Genomic DNA, 24,642 nt, shown 5'->3' on the forward strand with positions numbered 1-24,642 from the left:
ATTTAACAATGATGCATCTACCTACCTTTCTCTTTAAGTTAGATTCATAAGCAACAATCTACTTTAGTTATAGAAGATTCCACAAATCTAACAATAAAATAATCATAGGGAAACCCGTTACTACACTAGTTTTTGTGGTTGGACCTCGTTCAACTTGTAATCAGTCTTGAACCCAAATTACTAATTTTTCATAATTTTTCAGCATTATAGTAAAACATGGTTTAAAGACTTAACAAAACATAAGGTTTTACAAAACACAGTTTATTAATCAACATAATGTACAATTTGTTAATATACAAGCCACTGTCAAAGTGTATAAAAGTATTGCTAGTACATACTTGATAAAGTAAATTTGAGGGAAAATAGTAAAAAATAAAGAATGTAAAAGTAATCAAACATCAATTGTACATTCGTTAAATAAACAGTAATTTTTAAATTTAAAATTTTGTTCACTTACGCTGAATTCCAAATTGCTAAGGAAACTATTCTCCATAATATAAAAAAAATATTTTTAGACCTGTATGTTCTTGGTAATAACATACTGCAGGGGACAATAGTTACTAGATTTAAATTATTTATCAATTTAAAACAATTAAATAAATTAATGGCTTTCAGTAAAAGAAGGTCACCAATACAATACAAGTTCACAAATACAGTAATAGTTCTCCTTGCCTTTTTCGTTTTCTAGATAGGTGGGAGGTGGACCTCAGAAAAAAGCATTATTTCATTATTGCATTGCTAAAAGTCATTGCTTTTCAGCTGTTAGAAGTATTGGAATTTAGGCCTTTGTAAAAGAAGACTCTACATTTTAAACTAATAACCTAGCCTTGCCCCGATTATGTACATAAAAAACACATAGGTAAAACGGGTACTTTTTGGTTTCTAGCATGTTGGTATCCATAACATATTGAAAGGCAACATTTTTCACATATAAATAAAGTTGGTGATGAAATTGATATTTTTATTCTAGGGATTGATGAACAGTTTTAAGTATTTGATAATGACTGAAAATGACTCGATATGTCAATAAGATTTATTTTGCTCTTTGCTTTGGTGTGTTACCATATCAAATTATAGAATTGAGTAATAATCAACGCTGAAATTTGGTTTTAGCATTGTTTATTTTGGTGCATATATTCAATTTAGCAAAACATAGTAATGTTAAAGTAATTGTAAAATCATGTTTATAACTGACTTTACATTAACAAGACCCTAAAAGGTCAATGAGGTGTAAATATAATTTTCTTTGAAAATAAATAGAACTAAAAAACTATAGTATTTCTATAATAAATATGTTAAAACGTTTTTATTGATGAATATTAACGCTTATCTTTCAAACTAAAATATTAAACTACAAAACAATCTACAATTGAAATAAATAACATTTTTTAAATATACAAAGTATTCAAATGATTAGTTTTGCTAGTGTTTCTTGTGTTTTCTTTTACCGTAAGTTATAAACATTTTAGTACCAACAAAACACCTTTGATAAATAAATTGTATAATCTCTATAATCTAAACCAAAATGAACACTAAAGGTAAGATGTTTTTCCAAAACAATAACTACACTTAAATAAATAATATTATGTACACATTGCATTTTTTATGTTAGTCGTCATGTTAACTGATATTCCTAAGGTGTAATACAAAGTTGTAGGTTACAGTAGATGCTTTGATCAATTGGTTATTCAATGAGTGTATTTTGATCAAATTTGACAAATTGATTTATTCCATTCTAAGCTATTATTTCACCAAAATACACTTTTTCGCTTTCCTTTAGCAGCAAACCGTTCTTGTTTAATCTTTTTAATGCTATTAAATAGGGAATACATTTGACATTTTTAAGGGAATAATTTAGTGAAAATTCAATCAGGCATATAGAAGTTTGCTTAGTCTGCAGGTTTGCTAGGGTGAGGTTATTTTTATTTTCACTTGAGTTCAAAGGTCAAAAAAGATGATGAAGTTTTAACCTATCACAATCATCCACCACAATAAGCATGTATATTTTTTTATAACTTATGAGAAATGTGACACTATTCATGTAGATATTTCTAATGTACTTGATGAATAAAGATAATTTGAATTGAATTGAATTGAATATGAGATTGATTGACTTATTATTATTATTTATTAAGGGCTGCCGGTTTGATCCTGAGAAAAGTCAGTAGCTTTTTGATGGTTCGCAAGTGGGCCCAGCTATCCTTGATCATTGTAGGGCCTACTATTTAATAATTTTTTTTTTAATGATAAATGAAACAGCTGATCTTAGTGAGTAATAAAGCATCACAGATCATCTCACTCCATTCTGCACTCACCTTGTGTTAACATAGCTTAAAATATGCACCAAATCGTGCATCACTGTTTGAAAGATTTAGATTTGATGATTGATATTTCGATTAAAGTAAAAAAACCGTTACTGATTACAAACAATATTTGTAATAACTTAAACGGATTGGTAACAATTTCCCAAACAAATTGTAAAAGTATAAAGTAGATATAAGCAATAGAAAAAAGTAACCGTATCTCACAAAATATTCTTCAAAGCATCAGCTGTAACCAATGACGGCAGTTTATGACACACAGCTGTTTACGCTACTATCAGCATTGTTTGAACAGCGAGGCGTCCCAATGTAGACTAGATTGTTGCGACACCAACGACCAAACGTACGGAATGAAAAACTCCTCCGGCTTGTCTTCTTCTACGTATTTAAACTTCAGTTCTGGGAATTTCTGAAAACAAAACCAAATCGGTGATGAAATTCACTTTTGTTTCTCTTGTTGCGGAAATAAAATATTGCTTTGATTAACTACAGTGTTTCCTAACCCTTTATTCCTGATGTACTCCACAAGACCCAAATATTTCACAAACCACTTAGTCACAATGAAGGTAATCATAGATGGAATATGTTTGTTCTTTATTTTGCCTACCTTATTATAATCCAATTCCCAAAAATTTTAAATATTCAGAGCTGATACTAACAAAGAACCCATTAAGTTTGTTGGAAATATTGAATATATGTACATAATACACCAAGTTAAATAATTAGCAGGCTCAGGTCGAATAGAAGCCATTTTGAGAAAGTCTCGTCTAAAGTTTATTCTGAGCTTTAGTCCCGTTTATTCTGGATTGGATACAACTTTTTTGGGGGCTGAATTGATATATTGATATGAGTAAGCACGCTTACTGAGCACCAAGCGCAAGTATTTAATTCTGCTCATAGTGCTATTAGGATTTAATGTTAATAACTTTATACTTTGTTAAACTGACAAAATAACCTCAAAGACTACTATATACGTCTTGCTGATTTTACATTCCAGAACAAAATGTACCAGCCAAAACAATCCTGAGATATATTACTTGTACTTGGATTGTCATTCGTACAACCACGGTGGTTCACTAAACACTGCATAAGATAAACTCATTCGCAAATCTAATCGCTGTTCCTAATCCTATCGTTACCTTGAGCCTGTCCGTAGGCCATTGCAGAGCTGCCTGCTGCACTCTAGCCATGACCACGTCCACGTCTGTATTCTGATCCTCTTCCTTCTCCAGCTTAGTGGTGAAAAACTCTATCACCTGAGTCATAGAGTCGTTCATTAGTGGTTTCACCGTTCATTGATCAACCGATTCTAAACTGTTAATGGTTTGACTAGAGTGTTGGTATCACTAAAATGGTAGGTTAAGTAAAGGAATACTTGCTTTGATTCTTACCTTCTATGCCGTAAGAGTGATTATATTAAATTAATATATTGTTATCGGTAAGAAAATAAAAAAGTATTGGGCAGCCATTAGAAAAAAAAAACTAACATTTTAACCCTGAATGTACAGCCTACAATATTAACTGATTCCCAACTTCTTTTTCATATGGAATTACTACACATAGTTTCTGTTTCAATTGTACTGACCATGTCCAAATTCTGAATGACGTCTTGGAACGCAGGGTCGTTCTTGAACGGTTCAAACACATGTTTCTTGTAGAGCAGAGTGTACACCAAGTTGGTATTGTGGATCAGCTGATGGGATAGGCAAGAGTTGATTACTTCTAGAAGTATCCTCAGTGCTTCCTGAACTGTACCTTGCTGGAAAAATTATTGATTAGTCGAAGATGTGTGCGAAACTGTGTGTATTTTGAATAAACAGTACAATATTTTTAATTACCGGTACTTGAATTATTCCAGTCTCAAATCAAACTGTAGAGAACCTTAGTCAGTGATTAGAAATGAACTTCTACATTTTCGGGTCGATTGAAGCATAGTCTCCTGTAATACAAGGAAGCGGCGTTGGTGAGTGGCACAGGAGACTGCGGGGATCTGAATGAGTTAAGGGAAAACATTCTTGAAACAATAACAAGGGACAGACACCTTCCTCGGGAGATTAGATTATAGAAAGGAAGCTGCATTTAATCACTTAAAGTTGAACAGGCTGTGAAGCAAGAACAAGCTAAAAAAAACGACTACATAAAGCTGCTCAGGAATAAGTGCCACATAATTGATCAATACCTCAAAAAATCATCATCATCATCAACATCAACAGACGCAAAAGGAGAATGCAAAGTTTGTGTTGCATATGAGACAGTAAAAGCTTGAATGTATTGGGAAAGCATACCCTTCTGCGACACACAATCACACCACACCAGATTTTTTTCTGTTATATCCACCACCCCAAGTTATTTGTACATTTTAAAAATACACTTTTACTTAAAATCTTTGGTCACTCGATAAGAAGTCAACCTTAATAACAAGTCATATTTTACAATCCCCACGAGAGTCTTGTTATCAAGGTTCTACGTTCTACTGTAACACCAACTGTGATATAGCCACTTTTCAAAAACCTAGTTAAACTAATCAGAATGGAACAAAATAGTCAGTAGCGTCATTGACTCACCTCGGAGTTTGCCCTTGCGTGTGTCTTCGCCAGAACCTGAAACAGTCCTACCAACCTCTGACAGACGTACGGATGTAGTTCGTAAAACTGTGAGGACATGTTGGCCAAAGCTGCCAAGCAGTTTGTGTGAAGGTATTTGTCCTGTAAGCATCAGCATTGGTTACATGATGTAAAACGTTTGACGTAATAAAGCATCCTATCGCAGGATAATACAGAATCATGTAAGTGTACAATATTTGGGTACTTAACAAGATCAAACCATTTATGGCAGTAAGTTAAAGAATGCTAGGGTAGATATAAAAATCTTGTGAAAGTTGAAAGTTAAAAATGGTTTATTTATTTTGTTAGAGGTTAAGTGGAACATATTTTATTTTATTTCATCACCATGCAGTAATTTCTCTACTCCTCTCATATTCCAAATGCCTGGTAACCTACTTCCCTTTGTGAAAACATAATGTCACATCCCCTAGAATTTATTTTACCCCTAAGCACATGTTATTGCAAACCTCGACAAGAAGTCAACCTTGATAACGTCTTATTTAATAAACCCCATGAGAGTCTTCTTATTGAGGTTCTACTGTATACGCTAAACCATCTCAAATCGATCACACTATAATATATACACTATAGTGTAAGAGTAAAACACAATAATTGTGTGAGAATTTCTATCCCACTTCATGCAAAGACATGAAACACTTTGCCGAACACAGCTGCCTTACCCTCATTTTGAGCAGGTTATACTGGACCGTCCGAGTCGTGACTAGAATCATAAGGCCTCCGAGTGAAATATCCAAAACCATCCTCTCCGTGTACCACGGCACGGTCTTGAGCATCTGAAATGATAAAATTATTACGCTTGTAAATTATATAAATAATGAAAACATTTCAACTCGCGTAGATATATGAGAAAGACTTTTGTAGTAATATTGCTGGGAACATTAACAAACAAAGAATTGAGGCATGAAACTTGTGGCCTATTTCTAACCAACCCCTATAGAGATTTGGATAAAATAGCATACTATACTCTTTTCACAAAATTTAGGTGGTTTTGAAATTTTGAGATTCTTCCCCTGCACCTCACCACATCTATGAAACAACAGCCGACAGCTGATCAGCCTTACCGTAGAGTGAACTGTCTTGTTAAAGAGTGGATCTTCCGTGAGAATCAGAAGAATGATTAGACTCATGTAAACATGATGGCAGTTCTCATCTGGCCCTGTGTACACAGCACTTAATATGGGAAGGACCTGAAAACAGAAATATTAATATTCAATTTGATTCAAACATAACATAATGACATGGGCTTTAAATTGAAAACACATATGTACTCTGCATAAAAAAAAAATGTTATTTTGGCATATATAATCGTATACATCATCTTTATGTTATAACAACCTGGTTGGATAATGATGAGGGCTATTCAGAAAGTAGCGGACGTTTTGAAATAAAACACTAACAAAATGTAAAAAACCAATTTTTATTTCATACATTTTGAAGCCAAACCTTTAGGCTATTACATAATTGTTATTTAAATCAAGGCATTTATCCTAGTCTAGCCCAACCTTTTCAATGCCCTCTTTAAATAAATATACTGCCTGTGAGTTTAACCACTGGTTTACACCGGCATGGAGTTCAGCGTCACTGTTAAAGGGTTGCGTAGCGAGCCACGTCTTCATCACTGGGAACAGATGGCAGTCACTCGGCGCCAAATCTGGACTGTACGGCGGATGATTAAAAAATTTCCATCCAAAACCATCCGATAACTCTCGGGTACGATTGGCCGTGTGTAGACGGGCGATGTCATGAAAAAAAAAACTTTTTGCTAATACGACACTTGTTTTGGATTGCAGGTCTTAATTTTCAGAGTGTTTTGCAATACCTCTCTGAGTTAATTGTTTGGCCACGTTCAAGAAAGTGGACCAAAATCACTCCTTGAGCTTCCCAATTCATCAGTCACAAGACTAGACCTACCGCTGCAATCCTCATCATGAACATTCGTTCGGCCACTTTTAAAAACAATACACCACTGCCTCACTCGGCTTTCACTCATTATTTCTTGGCTGTAAACATCACAAATCTGGCGATAAATTTCAATAGGTTTGTATTTTTAGACAACAAAAAACTTAACACACCACGCACTTTACAAATGGCGGGATTTAGAATTGTAGCCCTCATTTCAAAACTCCACTGGATACAATGTACAGAAGTCACGATACTCTGGCTACCACACCAAAATGGCGGTCCTAGCCCCTACCACTGCCGCACCAGGCCAAAAGGTCTGTCACTTTCTGGATAGCCCTCGTAGATTGGCTAAAATTGGAGTGGGTGAAGCAAAGTCATATAAGAGATAAACTAATTTACTCCAATACAAAATATGCATATCTACTGTAAAAAAACTAAAAATTCACCGGAATAAGGATCATGGAGGCGGAAGTAGAAAGACTAAAGTGGAAGAGAAGGAGGGAAGTAGGTATATTGAATATATTCTCTCTTTAATTCTGGTTTCTTGAAGAAATGCACCGGTATCAAGGGACGGACGAAAGAAGAGGTGGAATGAAAATAACCAAGGGAAAATGGAAGATGGAAGGGAAATGATGGGGTTCTACTGTGCAAACTTTTCACACTTCACTTACCAAGGACTCTATGTCTGATCGAGAGACTAGGTAGGTTTTGAAGTTTTGATTTCGATGAACCAAAGCGTAGAGAAAAAGGGTTGTTTCTTCTCTGTCCAACGTAGAACACAATGTTGTCAGCAGTCCACCGAGATTCTCTATGAAGATTTTGAAAAATAAAATTAAAAATTGAAAATTTCTATGATAAGTTGTTTATCTAGTCACTCAAAACACTTGCGAGACTGGGTTCTGAGTGGGATTTGAAAAACCTATTGCGTAGATTGTACATTCTTACTTTTCCAATCGATTATCTTCCAGTGACTTAATAGTTTTGAAACATAACTAAACAAACGCCAGATTGCAAAACTGTCCTTGTAGTTAAGTTTTCTCTCTTTTTCTACCTCCTAAGCATGTAGTGTCTAGTTAAATAAGCATTCAGGAAAAATGAGAGAGTGCTTTATTGATGTTGTATTTGAAGATGGCTTAAAAACAAAGTTTTTAAAGTTTATGTTGATAGATTAATATTTATGTTATTGATGAATAATATGTTTTTTCAATGTTTCCAACTTTATACATAGTTTATAATTATTTTCAGCCTATCTGATCTTGCTGCACCTGGTTTTGGTCCAATTTTTACAACTATTCTTTATCTAATGCAAGTTGTATCACTGAATTTTGGACATATCATCTATTTAAACCACCTGTAGCATATTTCTTATTAAAACAGAACAGGTAATTGAATAAGCCACTCCCAGAAATTACTACAGTATAAAATTTGATTTTATACCTTAGTTTATGTTACTGACACAGTTGATGTGACTTATAGCTTACAAGTCGTATCCGTTTGACCTGGTTAAAAATCTGCGTAATCGAGAAATCGGTAATTAACGCGCAATCTGTCGGCTCAACTCAACTACACCCATTTTGATTCAACACGGAGATGGAATGACTGTACACTACCTACCAGAATAGTTATTGAGAGTTTCTCTGTACGGATTGCGAGGGTTGTTACAATGGTTGATGAGCAGCAGCAACAACAACACGGCTTGGTTACCCAGCGTAGAAGTCTCCGGACCTTGTCCTCCGGTCAGATAACTCCACACATCGGCTAGAAACATTCTTAATTCAGTTTACAACAAAGTGGCCAAATCATATTGCAAAACAAAATTCTGTGTAAGACAACTAGTTGACTAAAATGGGTAGGAAGGTTGAGACGTACATCGGCTCCACTAAGAGTTTTATTAAAGTTAAACTTTAAAAAAGGTTGGATCTAGTAGTTTGAGAGCATAGGATTTGGACCTGGGTCATATCGATCCGATCATAAATGGATTTTATCTAGTTATATTCATGATATTAGGTTAATTAGGTCCGGCTAACTAGTTTAGGTTAGTTAGGCTAAAAGATCTGATAAATCGTTTGAATAGACAATTGAACTAAGGTTACGCAATGCCTTCAGTGGCGGTTCACCCTGGAAATATAAATTTGAAAATACATATCGTCATAAAACATAGGTAACGGACGTTTTTGGACACAGTTCTAGACGTTAAAAATGGCTTTAAAAGTCACCAAAAGGATTTAAAAATAGCAAATTCTCCAGGGGAGAGCCCCCGTACCCCCCTCCTGATGTAGGTTAACCCCATTAGCACCCCCCCCCATTGACAAGGTACTAGAACCGTCACTGAATGCATTTTTAGGTTAGAATTGGGTCTAGGTAGGCTAGGTTGAACAATTTAGTCTAGTGGATCACTCACAGGCTAGTCCGAGCAGTAGACTTCCCCCGGACTGCGGAGGTCGAGGCTGATCTACGTATCTCTGCACAAGCACCATCGTCAGTTTCTCTGCTCTGTCACTCTCCATAACTAACCTGCAAATGTCACAGTTTAATGTGGGCAAGTCAATTACAGTAGACTCCCGATCATACGCGATAAAAAGAGGCCAAGTCAACGTAGATAATGTATCATCTAATAGATATTAGATAATCCTGACTTAAAATGACCAGAAAATATCTAACATAGACTTTGAATCTGTAATTACATGTTTATCTAAATAAAACAATTGAAATGCAGTATAGACAATTTTTAACTTTATTTTACACACTTCTATTTACAAAATAAAATTGGAGAGCCTATAATATACCAAGTAATAACAAAAATGTAAACTTAAAGTTAACTAAGTAATTTTTATAAAGAATAACTATTTTAAATCAACCATTCAGATTTCCTTTTAAATGCAATTTTAAGATACTTTATCTCCAAATTATATGACTCACACTGTACAAGAGTCAATTATATTTGCTGTTAAGAGCAACTAAATTTGGAAGAATCACATCTAAGATTTTAATAGACCATCAAGTTAACACATAATTTATTCAAGAATCACCTTACGAGATTTTGCAATAAAAAAAACCTTTGATTAAAAAACATGAATTTATTACAAACTGTTTAGCTAGAATATATTACAAAATTTTGAAATTAAAGCATTCTTATCTTATCTTATCTTACTAATATTATAAATCTGAAAGTTTGTGAGTTTGTGTGTATGTTTGTGTGTGTGTTGCTCAATCACGCATAAACTACTGGACGGATTGGGCTGAAATTTGGCATGCTGATAGCTTACATTCCCGATTAACATTAAAGCATATTCTTATCTCAAAAACCCTTTCGGGCTCCGCCCCAGTGGCTCTGTAGTTCCCCATGTTAATCTTATGATTTTTCATATTTAAAAGGAATTAATGAATCTTAACAGCTGTCTCAATTAAACAAGTTGGCAGGGCCGGTTCTAGGAATTTTTAAGAGTTAAGCGAACACCCGAATCAGCGCCACCTACCCCCCCCCCCCACACCACCACCATGAACATAACTTAACCCTATCTGTGAAAGTAATTGTTTGGGAAGAACTTTTTTATATGTTTAGGTTAGAAGAAAACTTGCAATAAAAGACTTTTTCAACTACTGTTTATTATTCAGAGAAGTATAACATTTTTACACTTTTACTCATCATTTTATACACTTTAGCAAAACCCAAAGTTAACAATTTATTTCTAAATGTGAAATCAATTTTTACAGGATAACTTGGATACGATGTATGTTTTTATAAAGCTTATTACAATGAAAAACAGGGTGTAGGTAGCCGACAAGAGAGGGATTTTTAATTGAATACATTAATCCGATTGCGAAACGAATCCAATGTCTCATTAACTCCAATGTCTCAATATTTATACTAACAACTGTTTATAATACTTTCTTCTTATTTACTGCACTAATTTTAAATTAGAGCTGCGCGCTTATCTCGAGCATGTGTCATGAAATGAAACCCACAGGCGCCGCTCTGTACCACGGCCGCCTTTAACTCCAGGCCGCGGCCTTGTAGAATTGGCAATGTCGCAAGTAGGGTTGTCAACCCTACTTGCGACGTTGCCGATGGGTTGTTTAGTGTCAGACGTCCCAACATGGCAGACAGGTGACATCAGCTAGAATTAATTCGCACTTTATTTATTTAAATTTTTGAACATAAATTTATTAAAATATTGAAAATAAAACATACAGAATTTAAAACCAAAACATTATGAATTGAAAATTTATATCTGTACATTTTAAGCAGAGACAATATTTTCATAGTCCACTAACCAAGTTTTCGTAAATAGACAGATATACCATTAGCTGCTTCCAAACAAAACAGCTGTTACAAGCCTACTTGCGACGTTGCCACTTCGCAGCCGTAGCCTGGAGTTAAAGGCGGCCGTGGCTGTACGCTGCCGAGCGTCAGCTCCCTACAAATCGAAACTGCAAATCAATGCATTGACTTAAGTTGAAGTGCTGTACAAGTGTACCCTTTTTTCAAGTGCTGTTGGTACAAACATAATAAATGCCTTTGGTGTGGTGCTTTGGATACTTGATCTCTGAGCGAAAAAAACGAAATTAAGTTGTTCACTTGTCAGTAAAGTTGTTTCCGATTTTGTCTTCTGAAAAAACAATTAATTGTGTCCCGTTGGCGCCACTTTTTTGTGGCGCCATATGCGGCCGCGTAGTTCGCGTATGGGTTAAACCGGCCCTGCAAGTTGGTTCTGTTCTATGATGTTCAACAGCATAAAAGTTACAAGGATTACCAACAGGGTGCAGCACTATTAATTTTTTTTTTTATTTATGACAACAGCTAATTTTCAACCAAAAGGTGAGTGAGCGTAGCGAACGAACTTCAACCTTGAGGCGAGTTAGCGTAGCGAACGAGCTAACCTGAAGGCAAGTGAGCGCAGCGAACGAGCTCCAACCTAAAGGTGAGTGAGCGTAGCGAACGAACTTCAACCAGGACGTGAATGAGCCATGCGAATACTTATGAAGTTAAACGGGGCGAAGCCCGCGGGTACAGCTAGTTACCTATAAACTTGAAGTTGATCAGCTGTTTGAGTTGTGAAAAGTTGAACAGAGAGCAGAACAATAAGGCAGTTAATAGCTTCCACATAAAGGCCGTACGTCAAGTCCCTGAAAACAGTACAGAGATTTAAATATAGGTTTTATTAGCAGTATTCACTGTTAATAACCTTTTTCACAATTCAATCAAAGGGGTTTGGAAACTGAAACAGTATTTTGGTGGAAAGTAAATTGGTCATATCCCCTTAAATCTTATTTAAGGAATTATTAGCTTTAAACATTTACAATTCACAACAAAAAGCAAATTGGAAGGAAAAGGAGAATGGAAAGGGTAGAATAAGGACCATCTAGCGAGAAGGGGATGTGGAAGAGAGAAAAATAATATGTAGTATGAAAAATGGACAAGAATGGAAGAAGACTTAGAACGATCATAAGGCGGGGAAAAGAAAAATGAGAATGAAATAGGACGTATGTGAATAAGGAGTAAAAAGTGGATAGGAATATATCATGATAATAACAAAGGAAGATGATGCAATAGGAGAGTGTTAAAAAAAAGTGAGAAGGGGAAAAGGAAGAAGAGGATGGTAATTAAGTGTTAAAATAAGGAGAATAAAACGTAATGCAAGGAGTAAAATACTCTACCCACATTCAGGTAGAGCACACATGTTTGACTTAAAGAAATAATCATTTAAGAATTTTATTATCTTTTTTGATTACTTTTACATAAAAAGAATAAGTTTTATACTTACACAACAGGTAGAAACACTATCAAATCTATCAATGTGTTCACGTATAGGTTCAGCAGTGATTCTTCGTCATCCTTTCCATTGGCTGAAATAAATACGTTTCCAATTAAGTATGTTTCTAGGGTAAGAACGGAATCATGAAATCCATCTATTTTACAATTGTATAAACGAAACGATAACTTCAGCTGTGTCAGTAAAGAAGTGCATTACAAAATAAGTATTGGACATGACAGTATTTATTTAAGAAGCCTTTTAAAATATTTGTTAATTAGAAAAACAAGTTAGATAGTTTAATTTAGCCTGATCATCAATATGTGTTGCATGGATTATTGTTTGGCTAATACTAAATTAGGACTAATGTTAATTTATTTTAGACTATACACAACTATTGAGAAATTAACTTAACAAAGATCCAAAATTATTATTTTCTTAATCTAGAACACAGAGAAGTAAGGTACAGAGGACACATTCAATGGTACACTTGCTTTTGTCCAGGCAAAATTCAACACCATCCCCTTGACCTCATGTACACTCATGGTGGGGGAAGACTCTATGTCATAGGAACTTCCGCACAGTTCTTGCGGCTTCCGCTCTTCCTCGCTCGTCACAATTTATGTTACCAACACAACTTACTAGAGCTAAAAGCGCACAAAACTTCTCTGTGCTTAGAAACTGATAATCTAGGTGTTTAGATTAGATTCCTACAACTCCCAACAAACCGGGATGCTTATTTAAAGGAGAAATTGATTGATGAGTGCTTAGAATGAATGAGTTGACAGCAATTTTTTATTCATTTTTACAACACACCTAATTAAATCCCAACGTACCTTTGGTTTCTATGTGTCTCAGAAGGTCCACTTCTTTTCCGCTCTGCACGAGATACTTAGTGTAACATCGAAGAATAAACAAGGAATTAAATGTTTGCCAGGTGAACATATTGCTGAAATCAGAAAAAAATGTTACGTCAAATGAATTCGGCATTCACTAGGTTGTGAATTTTATGCTTCTCATTGTTATTGCTCTGTATTACATGTTTGAGAACATTTAACATAGTATGTGGCGAAACCTTTTCTCAGAATTCAACCTTTTGATTTCTATGATGCTAACCCTATTTCATTAACCTTTGGTAGGTAAGGTGTTTGAATTTGAGGTTATGACACAGCTTGACTGAATATGATGCGTCAAGAATTTATTTTCACCAACAGTTAATGACTCAACTGAGTATAGCACTAGCATTACATCTGTGATTTAAAATATTTAAAAAATGCTAAGAGATTCAATGCATTAGTACCTATCCATGGATTAGTACCCACATAGACTAATATAACAATAAGAAAGTATCTCTGTACACTTTCACAAACTTTTAATGACAAGCTAAAGGAAGAAACTACATGTCAGTTTACTAATATCTTTTATTCGTTGCTACATCGTGTTTTTCGTGTATTATCCATAAAGGCTGTCTAAGTGTACGATCAATACTATAACTACTGATGGACTATAAAAAAAAAAAACAATGCTATAATCTGTAACGTACTTCTCCACCTGTGTAGAGACGAGCAATTCTGGCGAGACAGTGAACAATACGTGAAGCAGTGCTGCCAAATTCCCTGTCTGCAGGTTGTTCTCCTTAAGCGCTTCACACAACGGTAAAATCTTCTGCATGAGAGCTTCATCCTCTGCTCTAAAAACAAACAGCTGTTAATAGTATTCTTGATGATTATCTAGTATCAATCCGTGATTAAGTATTGTAACAAAACTAGATAGTATTGTGATTGAATAGGGTGGGCTCGGTTGAATAATGTCATTAATGAGAGGAATTAAACACATTGTGATCTTTGTGAGTCCGTTTCCACACTCACGCTGTAGATCTTCAGGAGGAGACCAAGCATAAATCAATGAAACACTTATATTCGTTAACATTTCAGCCTCGATGTAGAGTGCTGTAATCCTGCGCAGTTAACATATCAACTGCGCGGTATGTTTAGACACATAATCTATAGGCCTACAGTAGATACGTTTTGGTTTAGTCTCGTGAATTCAATTATTAAACTAAAATGAGCCAACTAGGCCTACTTCAAGAGATACAGGTAGTAAACAACAATGCCGTAACGATTCAACACTTTTAATTTTATGCACATGCGTAAATTAGATAAGATCTTCAGCCCAATCTAAAGTTGTATGACTGTCAACATGTGTGTTTTATTAGTACCTATACTATTTAATTTCAAAGCACACAGGTTCAAAGGTACATAGAAAGTGAATGGCCTTTATTTAGGTGAATGCTTGAGTGACAGAACATTTTCCTCTTCATTTAACTCTACAAGACAATCTTTGTACTGTTTTGAAGCGGCCAGATACTCTATTTTTACTATTCCACTTCAACTTCAACCATAATCACAATACAATCAACTTGAGTATTTTATATTGTTACGAGATTTGTGGCCTTATGATCTTGAATTTGCCTATTCAGAGGCCAACATGGAGTGTATAAGGAATTAGGTGAGCCGATACAGTACATGAACTGGACCAGGCACTGAGACATTAACTCACCAATTAGGCCTAGTTCAACTCGTATAAACTAAACTAACAAAATATAAGCACAAGTTAAATGTTTTAATTGAATCAACACAGCTTACTTGTTCAATGGTGGCTTCAGTGTAAATGTAAGAAACCTGTTCCAAAACGGATTATTTGGAGAAATACTTTCTTTACCAACAAACCGAAGTAAGTATTCGTTGGTTGCATAATCCACATGCTGGCTGGACGAAGTCCCCATCTGCAATGTTGGTAGGCTAGCCATTAGTTTAAAATATAGGTATAACTTTTTTCAAAAGTTTTTTTACCAGAAAATTAGGAAGCATTCTATGTTGAACAGTTGGTGTTTTCTTTAGTCTTACACCCAAAAGTACATTCGTTTAAAATTTTGAAAATCCCAAAAGTCCTGTAAGGGAAAGATGGCGAAACTTAATAGATATTAGACTTCATCAGAGTACCAAAAAGATAAAATTATCAATAACCATAACTTACTTGATCCAACCAAAGCCTCAACTGTCTATGTTGATTGTAACAAACGATAACTTAATAGGCTACAATGGAGTGGTCAATTATCACAGTTCTGCCGAAAATATTAATAAATTATTAAAACGGGCCGAGCTTATGATGGAAGACCTGCACTGCCCAATTCCACCAACAAAAATTAAATTACCTAGCCTACACAATTATTTAGGCTTAATATTAATAAACCCTGTCAAACAAATTACTTAAGTGCATCAGGGCCATGTTAAGGGTCAGTGGAGCCCTAAACTCAAAATCAGCGGCCCCCTTTTTTTCTTAGAGCGGGCGGGCAGTAGTTGTACGGCACCTGCCAGGCGCCCCTGGGCATATGCCCAGTCTGCCCAGTTATAAAAATGATTTAACCATTAAGAATTTATTGGATGAAGGCCTTTTAAGTTAATTATTAATTCTGAAGTGTCTGCAGACCTCTCACTATACAAAAATGCTCATCCAGTCATTCATCATAACAAGGTCAAAGATAATAAGATAATATGGGACTATAAAGAATATAATATGCATTTAAGGTGTTTGGTAATTCACTTAAAAAGGAAAATGTATTTTAGCATGATTTTTACATGATATGAGCTCATAGGGGATAGAAACTTTCACTAGGGCAGGTGTATAATAACAGAACACAGAAACAATGTTCCTTGAGATCTATTTACTTGACACACATTTACAGACTAAAATTGAAGCAAATTTTACCTCAGAAAGAATTGAATCGTTTTCTATTCATTAGTATGCAACTCGATTAAGTAATTTTCGTTAATAATCTTGAGAATATTATGAACTCAAACTGTGTCTAACCAAACAATTTTAGTAAACGTCAACTTCACCTGCGCTTCACCTGTCTCGTCTGCTTTACTAGTTTACTTAGACGATTTGAAAAAAAAAAAGCATCAGCTGGTCAGAATAAGACTACAATCACACTTCAGCATCTATAAGAAAGTCAGGCCCGTTGAATATATAGTTTGGTAATCATTTATTTTTATTTTTATTTTGTTTTTTACGTTTCAACGCCTGCTGCATGTTTTACGTTTTGAAATGGAACGGTCCAAACCCTGGTCTTGTCAACTATACAACGCAAACATTTTTGTTATAGCATCATTACAAAATTAATATTGTCGCGCATCTGGGTGTGGAAATGATCATGCTTTGAATCGAACCAGTGAACTTCAGATTTGAAGGCGAGCACTATAACAACCCATAACAACTCGGCTACTCAGATTGCAATTTAACTAATATCAAGACATAAACCAGAACACGGCCACCTTAAACTACAGGCCGCGGCGTTTTTTCTAGTGGGGCCTTGGTCAGACCCTCACTCTTCCATTACGTTCAGTCTCGTCCTTGTCAGTCAGTCAAGTTCAATCAAACACCACCAGCCGGGCAGTGGAGTGAGTGAGTGAGCACTGAAGTGAAGTGACTGAGTGACTAACTAACCAGAACAGGACTGGCGTCAGTTCTCAGTTGGAGTTGGATTTTGGACATCCGTTTCAATCGCGGATTACTCCTCTCATACTGCGCATGCGTGAGTAAACCGTTCCGTGGAACTGTGACAGATATCAGATATCAGATTTATCTGCTACAACGTGTACAGTCTCACTCACACAGTACAATGAATTGAATATAGCACGGCTGTTCCTTTACTTTTACCAACTAGTCTGCGCTTTGTTTTTACTTTAGTATACTTTCTGGTTCTTGCTTATATGTTGGTTTATTATTTTAGGATCTCATGTGCAAGTCCACCCCCTCACTTCACGGTAATTTTAATATTGACTTACTATCCTAAATTGCTGCCTTTTGGTTTGAAAGAATCTTACTGCATTTTAGATCACCACACCATGTTCTGAGTCAGCTATATCACCATTAAAGTACTATATCTGTGATATCACAATAAAAAATTATGGATCTAGGTATCAATAAAAACTTGAAAGTAACATACTTTAAAGCTAGAAACATAATTTGTAAATTAAACTTGAATATTAATAGATTATTAGGCGTATACCAAGCTAGCCTAGACCTATCTCAAAATATCTACACTAATATTATGTTAGTTATGCCAGTTAAATATTTACAAATTATTGATACTTATTTTATAGTTTGTGCTGAAACTAAGTACTTGATCGCTCGACACTGTATGTTCGGGTCAGGCCTGCATAAAGTTAAATTAAACTCTTGTTTAACAAATGTAGTGACATTGACTGTAATGGAATAAAGCGTTTGGAATAATAAAAGGAATGTGAGAAGTTAAGTTAGGTTCCTTTATTTTGTAAATTTGTAACACAGAGGCCGCGAGTGGAATTGGATTGGATTGGATTTTCAATATTACCTTACCTGTGTCATCATCAATGTACTAATATGGGTTGGTTAGGTTAAAAGTAGAAATAAAAATGTATAGAAATTTTACAACTAAGGAAAATAATAACCTAAATTCCACATTACGGTATCTAGTATATAGGATCTACTACAGAACCCTGTTTTTTCCTTCCACCATGGGTGAACCCTAGTTGAGTGAGTTGGCGTTGGCTTTGTTTGACTGGGAGAACAAAGTGAGGTTAACCGGTTGCAGTATCCGTTCCTTCCATCGTCATCGAACGCGTGTCACTTGTTACAGCTCCCATAGTCCCATGGAACAGTTTGTTTGCGCATGCGCATTGGAGAGGAGTAATCCGCGATTGAAACGGATGTGATTTTGGATTTGCTCTAGCCTAGTCTGGTCTGGTCTAGTCACCGTCGTGAAGTTAGCGGCTCTTTTCATCGGCGCTTTTTCGGTTTGTAATAGATGTGGGTTGGTACGCCTGCGGACGCCACAAACGTGTTTTGCAGGGATGTCGGAAACACAAATCAATGACAATACGATGCGAAATGATGTTTTTATATTTATATAATGTCAATAATACATTGATAATACGTGTATACAAGTTAAAACTAATTATTTGACGTATTTTAAAAGGCATATTTGAGACCGTACTGTACATTATACGTAGCTAAGGCTTAACATAACGCGAACAATTAAAACTCCTAACATAAAAAGTGCATAATCTTTTTCCCAAGCCCATCACATCAACTTTGAGCTATTCGAATGGTAATACACAATGTGTAGAATACTCAGTATAAATATGATTGAGGCAGTCCAGTGAATTACGAAGCTATAAGGCAAAATCTATATGGTTGATAGTAACTCGTATCAGGAAAAAGTGCACAATCTTTTTCCTAAGCCCATCACATCAACTTTGAGGTATTCTAATGGTAATGTACAATGTGTAGAATACTCAGTATAAATATGATTGAGGCAGTCCAGTGAATTACGAAGCTATAAGGCAAAATCTATATGGTTGATAAGAATTTGCGTCAGGAAAAGTGCACAATCTTTTTCCTAAGCCCATCACATCAACTTTGAGGTATTCTAATGGTAATATACAATGTTTAGAATAATCAGTATGAGTATGATTGCGGCAGTCCAGTGAATTACGAAGCTATAAGGCAAAATCTATATGGTTGATAGGAACTCGCATCAGGAAAAAGTGCACAATCATTTTCCTTAGTCCATCACATCAACTTTGATGTATTCTAATGGTAATATACAATGTTTAGAATACTCAGTATAAATATGATTGAGGCAGTCCAGTGAATTACGAAGTTATATGGCAAAATGTATATGGTTGATAGGAACTCGCATCAGGAAAAGTGCACAATCTTTTTCCTAAGCCCATCACATCAACTTTGAGGTATTCTAATGCTAATATACAATGTATAGAATAATCAGTATGAGTATGATTGCGGCAGTCCAGTGAATAACGAAGCCATAAGGCAAAATCTATATGGTTGATGGTAACTCGCATTAGGAAAAGTGCACAATCTTTTTCCTTAGTCCATCACATCAACTTTGATGTATTCTAATGGTAATATACAATGTGTAGAATACTCAGTATAAATATGATTGAGGCAGTCCAGTGAATTACGAAGCTATAAGGCAAAATCTACATGGTTGATAGGAACTCGCATCAGGAAAAGTGCACAATCATTTTCCTAAGCCCATCACATCAACTTTGATGTATTCTAATGGTAATATACAATATGTAGAATACTCAGTATAAATATGATTGAGGCAGTCCAGTGAATTACGAAGCTATAAGGCAAAATATATATGGTTGATAAGAATTTGCGTCAGGAAAAGTGCACAATCTTTTTCCTAAGCCCATCACATCACCTTTGAGGTATTCTAATGGTAATATACAATGTTTAGAATAATCAGTATGAGTATGATTGCGGCAGTCCAGTGAATTACGAAGTTATATGGCAAAATGTATATGGTTGATAGGAACTCGCATCAGGAAAAGTGCACAATCTTGTTCCTAAGCCCATCACATCAACTTTGAGGTATTCTAATGCTAATATACAATGTATAGAATAATCAGTATGAGTATGATTGCGGCAGTCCAGTGAATTACGAAGCTATAAGGCAAAATCTATATGGTTGATAGGAATTTGCGTCAGGAAAAGTGCACAATCTTTTTCCTAAGCCCATCACATCAATTTTGAGGTATTCTAATGGTAATATACAATGTTTAGAATAATCGGTATGAGTATGATTGCGGCAGTCCAGTGAATTACGAAGTTATATGGCAAAATCTATATGGTTGAAAGGAATTTGCGTCAGGAAAAGTGCACAATCTTTTTCCTAAGCCCATCACATCAACTCTGAGGTATATTAATGCTAATATACAATGTGTAGAATACTCAGTATAAATATGATTGAGGCAGTCCAGTGAATTACGAAGCTATAAGGCAAAATCTATATGGTTGATAGGAACTCGCATCAGGAAAAAGTGCACAATCTTTTTTTTAGTCCATCACATCAACTTTGATGTATTCTAATGGTAATATACAATGTGTAGAATACTCAGTATACATATGATTGAGGCAGTCCAGTGAATTACGAAGCTATATGGCAAAATGTATATGGTTGATAGTAACTCGCATCAGGAAAAGTGCACAATCATTTTCCTAAGCCCATCATATCAACTTTGATGTATTCTAATGCTAATATACAATGTATAGAATAATCAGTATGAGTATGATTGCGGCAGTCCAGTGAATTACGAAGCTATAAGGCAAAATCTATATGGTTGATAGGAATTTGCGTCAGGAAAAGTGCACAATCTTTTTCCTAAGCCCATCACATCAATTTTGAGGTATTCTAATGGTAATATACAATGTTTAGAATAATCGGTATGAGTATGATTGCGGCAGTCCAGTGAATTACGAAGTTATATGGCAAAATCTATATGGTTGAAAGGAATTTGCGTCAGGAAAAGTGCACAATCTTTTTCCTAAGCCCATCACATCAACTCTGAGGTATATTAATGCTAATATACAATGTGTAGAATACTCAGTATAAATATGATTGAGGCAGTCCAGTGAATTACGAAGCTATAAGGCAAAATCTATATGGTTGATAGGAACTCGCATCAGGAAAAAGTGCACAATCTTTTTTTTAGTCCATCACATCAACTTTGATGTATTCTAATGGTAATATACAATGTTTAGAATACTCAGTATACATATGATTGAGGCAGTCCAGTGAATTACGAAGCTATATGGCAAAATGTATATGGTTGATAGTAACTCGCATCAGGAAAAGTGCACAATCATTTTCCTAAGCCCATCATATCAACTTTGATGTATTCTAATGCTAATATACAATGTATAGAATAATCAGTATGAGTATGATTGCGGCAGTCCAGTGAATTACGAAGCTATAAGGCAAAATCTATATGGTTGATAGGAATTTGCGTCAGGAAAAGTGCACAATCCTTTTCCTAAGCCCATCACATCAACCTTGATGTATTCTAATGGTAATATACAATGTTTAGAATCATCAGTATGAGTATGATTGCGGCAGTCCAGTGAATTACGAAGTTATATGGCAAAATGTATATGGTTGATAGGAACTCGCATCAGGAAAAGTGCACAATCTTTTTCCTAAGCCCATCACATCAACTTTGAGGTATTCTAATGCTAATATACAATGTATAGAATAATCAGTATGAGTATGATTGCGGCAGTCCAGTGAATTACGAAGTTATATGGCAAAATGTATATGGTTGATAGGAACTCGCATCAGGAAAAGTGCACAATCTTTTTCCTAAGCCCATCACATCAACTTTGAGGTATTCTCATGCTAATATACAATGTATAGAATAATCAGTATGAGTATGATTGCGGCAGTCCAGTGAATTACGAAGTTGTATGGCAAAATCTATATGGTTGATAGGAATTTGCGTCAGGAAAAGTGCACAATCTTTTTCCTAAGCCCATCACATCAACTTTGAGGTATTCTAATGCTAATATACAATGTATAGAATAATCAGTATGAGTATGATTGCGGCAGTCCAATAAATTACGAAGTTATATGGCAAAATGTATATGGTTGATAGGAACTCGCATCAGGAAAAGTGCACAATCTTTTTCCTGAGCCCATCACATCAACTTTGAGGTATTCTAATGGTAATATACAATGTGTAGAATACTCAGGGTAAATATGATTGCTGCAGTCCAGTAAATTACAAAGCTATAAGGCAAAATGTATATGGTTTATAGGAATTTGCGTCAGGAAAAGTTTCGGTTTGTAATAGATGTGGGTTGGCACGCCTGCGGACGCCACAAACGTGTTTTGCAGGGATGTCGGAAACACAATCAATGACAATACGGTGCGAAATGATGTTTTTATATTTATATAATGTCATGATAACTTAGCTTAGCCCTGGGACCGTTTTAAGGGTACCCATGTTAGGGATTTTGAAAGAATTTTTTTGAAATACGCATTAAAAATAACTGTACTATTTTTTATCTTTAAAACTCAATTCAAAATCAATATTGACTATTTTGTTTAAGAATTGATAGTAAAATATCCAGTTAGTATAATTTCTTTGTTTGAAAAATATTTGTATGGTAAAATATTCTATAGAACTATGAGGTTATTTGATTTAGTCTATGATTTTGTCATTGGTTATAGGAAACAAGTAAGATTAGTTGATATGAGTAGACCACAGAGATAAGTAAGACCATTGATGTATATACAAATCGAATGCTCTGCTCCCGAGAACTGTTTCAGGGGTTTCAAATTATCGAATTTAAAATGCATAACGAACTGTTCTGAATTAAACACAATTTTAACTGACTACTCGATTCCCGTACGTATGACGGGCCAATAGCTTGTATATATTAAAACGTAACAGGGTTTTTTTTATTTCACGATACTGAATCAACCACACGATTTTTGTGTCGAAAGAAAGATAATTTTGAGAACTAGGATATGTCGAAGGCATAATTTTAGTTTAGGGTTTCAGTTTTCTAGAAATTACGTTTTAATTTTAAAAAAGTCTAGCAGCCGACGCTAACCTTCTAGACTAAAGCTTTTGCTATAACTCCATTTGCTTAACGTAACAGCTGTAAACATTCAGCGTTTGTGACACAAATTCAGCATTTAAAAATAAAATGAAACTAGGCTATACACAATTTCCAGTAGGTCTGAATAGAAACGACCTAAAATAAAACGATAATATCCAATAAAATTCACAGTACACATAATTTAACTTTGGTGTCCTAAAATCAAAACTAATCGTCACACCTATCCTTTAAATCAATTTCACTGCATTAATTGCTAAATAAATAAGTGTAAACAAAGAAAAGTAAAAACAATAACAGTTTGTTTTGAAACAGCTGTTTGGTTCAAATAACATTCATTTGAAATAAACGGTATAGCATTCTGACACATACTTTCTCCCATAAGTTTGTCAACAACCTTTATCATGTGTAAACGGTGAGAGTAAATATACGGAAATGGGATTTGTACAATTTTGTTCAGAATTTAAAGGACTATAACATACTAAATTTTTATCAAAATTGTTCGAGCCAATTTTGGGAAATCCGATTTTTCCGTTATTTTATGGGGTTTTTATGGGGAAATAACATAATTAACAATAACTTTTGAACCGTAATTTTTACAGAAAAGGGATTTGTACCATTTTGTTTAGAATATAAAGGACTATAACATACTAAATTTTTATCAAAATCGTTCGGGCCATTTTTGGGAAAATCCTATTTTTCCGTTATTTTATGGGGTTTTATGGGAAAATCCCCATCTAAAATCAAAATTTCAAAAAAATGAAAAAAAACTATCAAAATTGTAAGGACCATAACCTACTATGTTAAATCAAAACTGGATTTTTGTCTAAAATCCTATTTTTCGTTATTTTATGTGGTTTTATGGGAAAATAACATAATTTACCATAACTTTTGAACCGTAATTTTTACAGAAATGGAATTTGTACCATTTTGTTCAGAATTTAAAGGGCTACAACATACTAAATTTTTATCAAAATCGTTCGGGCCATTTTTGAGAAAATCCGATTTTTCCGGTTTTTTATGGGTTTTTATGGGAAAATCCCCATTAAAAATCAGAATTAAAAAAAAATGAAAAAAACGCCTGGAGATACCATAGATTAGAACCTACATACCAAATTTCATCGAAATCGGACCACAGGTGTAGTCTCTAGCTCTGTACACATCCAGACACACAGACACACACACACACACACACACACACACACACACACACACACACACACACACACACACACACACACACACACACACACACACACACACACAGACATCACTTCGAAAACCACTTTTTTGGGATCCAGGTCGAATATATCCACTCAAAACTCAATCTCGAAAATTTTGACGAAAACAATACTTTCTCCATATACTATGGTATAGGGGGAGAAAGTAAAAAAGAACTGGTCACATGTAGCAGGAATATAAAAAGTAAACACGCTAGTAAAGCTAATGACGTAATTCTCAATGTTTATTATCCATACCGTTATCAGTTCTATCCTTGATAATTACCCACCCTCATTGAATAAATGTACATCGTAATTTCCCATATTAGTTGATTTAAACTACAAT

The 24,642-nt window shown here is 34.9% G+C and overlaps 1 protein-coding gene across 1 annotated transcript; it reads right to left on the reverse strand.

Annotated features, from left to right (window-relative positions):
* Window positions 1–308: 308 nt before the first annotated feature.
* LOC128987396 (dymeclin) lies at window positions 309–16,499 on the reverse strand. Its single transcript, XM_054408225.1, has 15 exons — window positions 16,369–16,499; window positions 15,246–15,385; window positions 14,144–14,290; window positions 13,437–13,549; window positions 12,613–12,694; window positions 11,870–11,974; window positions 9,249–9,361; window positions 8,462–8,605; window positions 7,519–7,655; window positions 6,007–6,132; window positions 5,605–5,718; window positions 4,886–5,026; window positions 3,907–4,080; window positions 3,461–3,577; window positions 309–2,730 (listed from the first exon to the last, which is right to left on the reverse strand). The coding sequence occupies exons 2-15, from the start codon at window positions 15,383–15,385 to the stop codon at window positions 2,599–2,601; spliced, it is 1,785 nt and encodes a 594-aa protein (XP_054264200.1). The 5' UTR covers window positions 16,369–16,499; the 3' UTR covers window positions 309–2,598.
* Window positions 16,500–24,642: the final 8,143 nt, after the last annotated feature.

This window comes from Macrosteles quadrilineatus, unplaced genomic scaffold (assembly GCF_028750875.1).
Source record: "Macrosteles quadrilineatus isolate MER2022 unplaced genomic scaffold, UCM_ALF_1.0 Scaffold_2__2_contigs__length_208266976, whole genome shotgun sequence".
NCBI lineage: Eukaryota > Metazoa > Arthropoda > Insecta > Hemiptera > Cicadellidae > Macrosteles > Macrosteles quadrilineatus.

What these genes read in the sequence shown, in the direction of transcription:
- LOC128987396 (XM_054408225.1), bottom strand. Translation starts at nt 15,385, where the DNA reads ATGGGGACTTCGTCCAGCCAGCATGTGGATTATGCAACCAACGAATAC. An exon ending in GATCAACTTCAAGTTTATAG is followed by an intron (nt 9,362 to 11,869) that starts GTAACTAGCTGT and finishes TGACATTTGCAG; the next exon opens with GTTAGTTATGGAGAGTGACA. An exon ending in AACTCTCAATAACTATTCTG is followed by an intron (nt 7,656 to 8,461) that starts GTAGGTAGTGTA and finishes AAATCTTCATAG; the next exon opens with AGAATCTCGGTGGACTGCTG.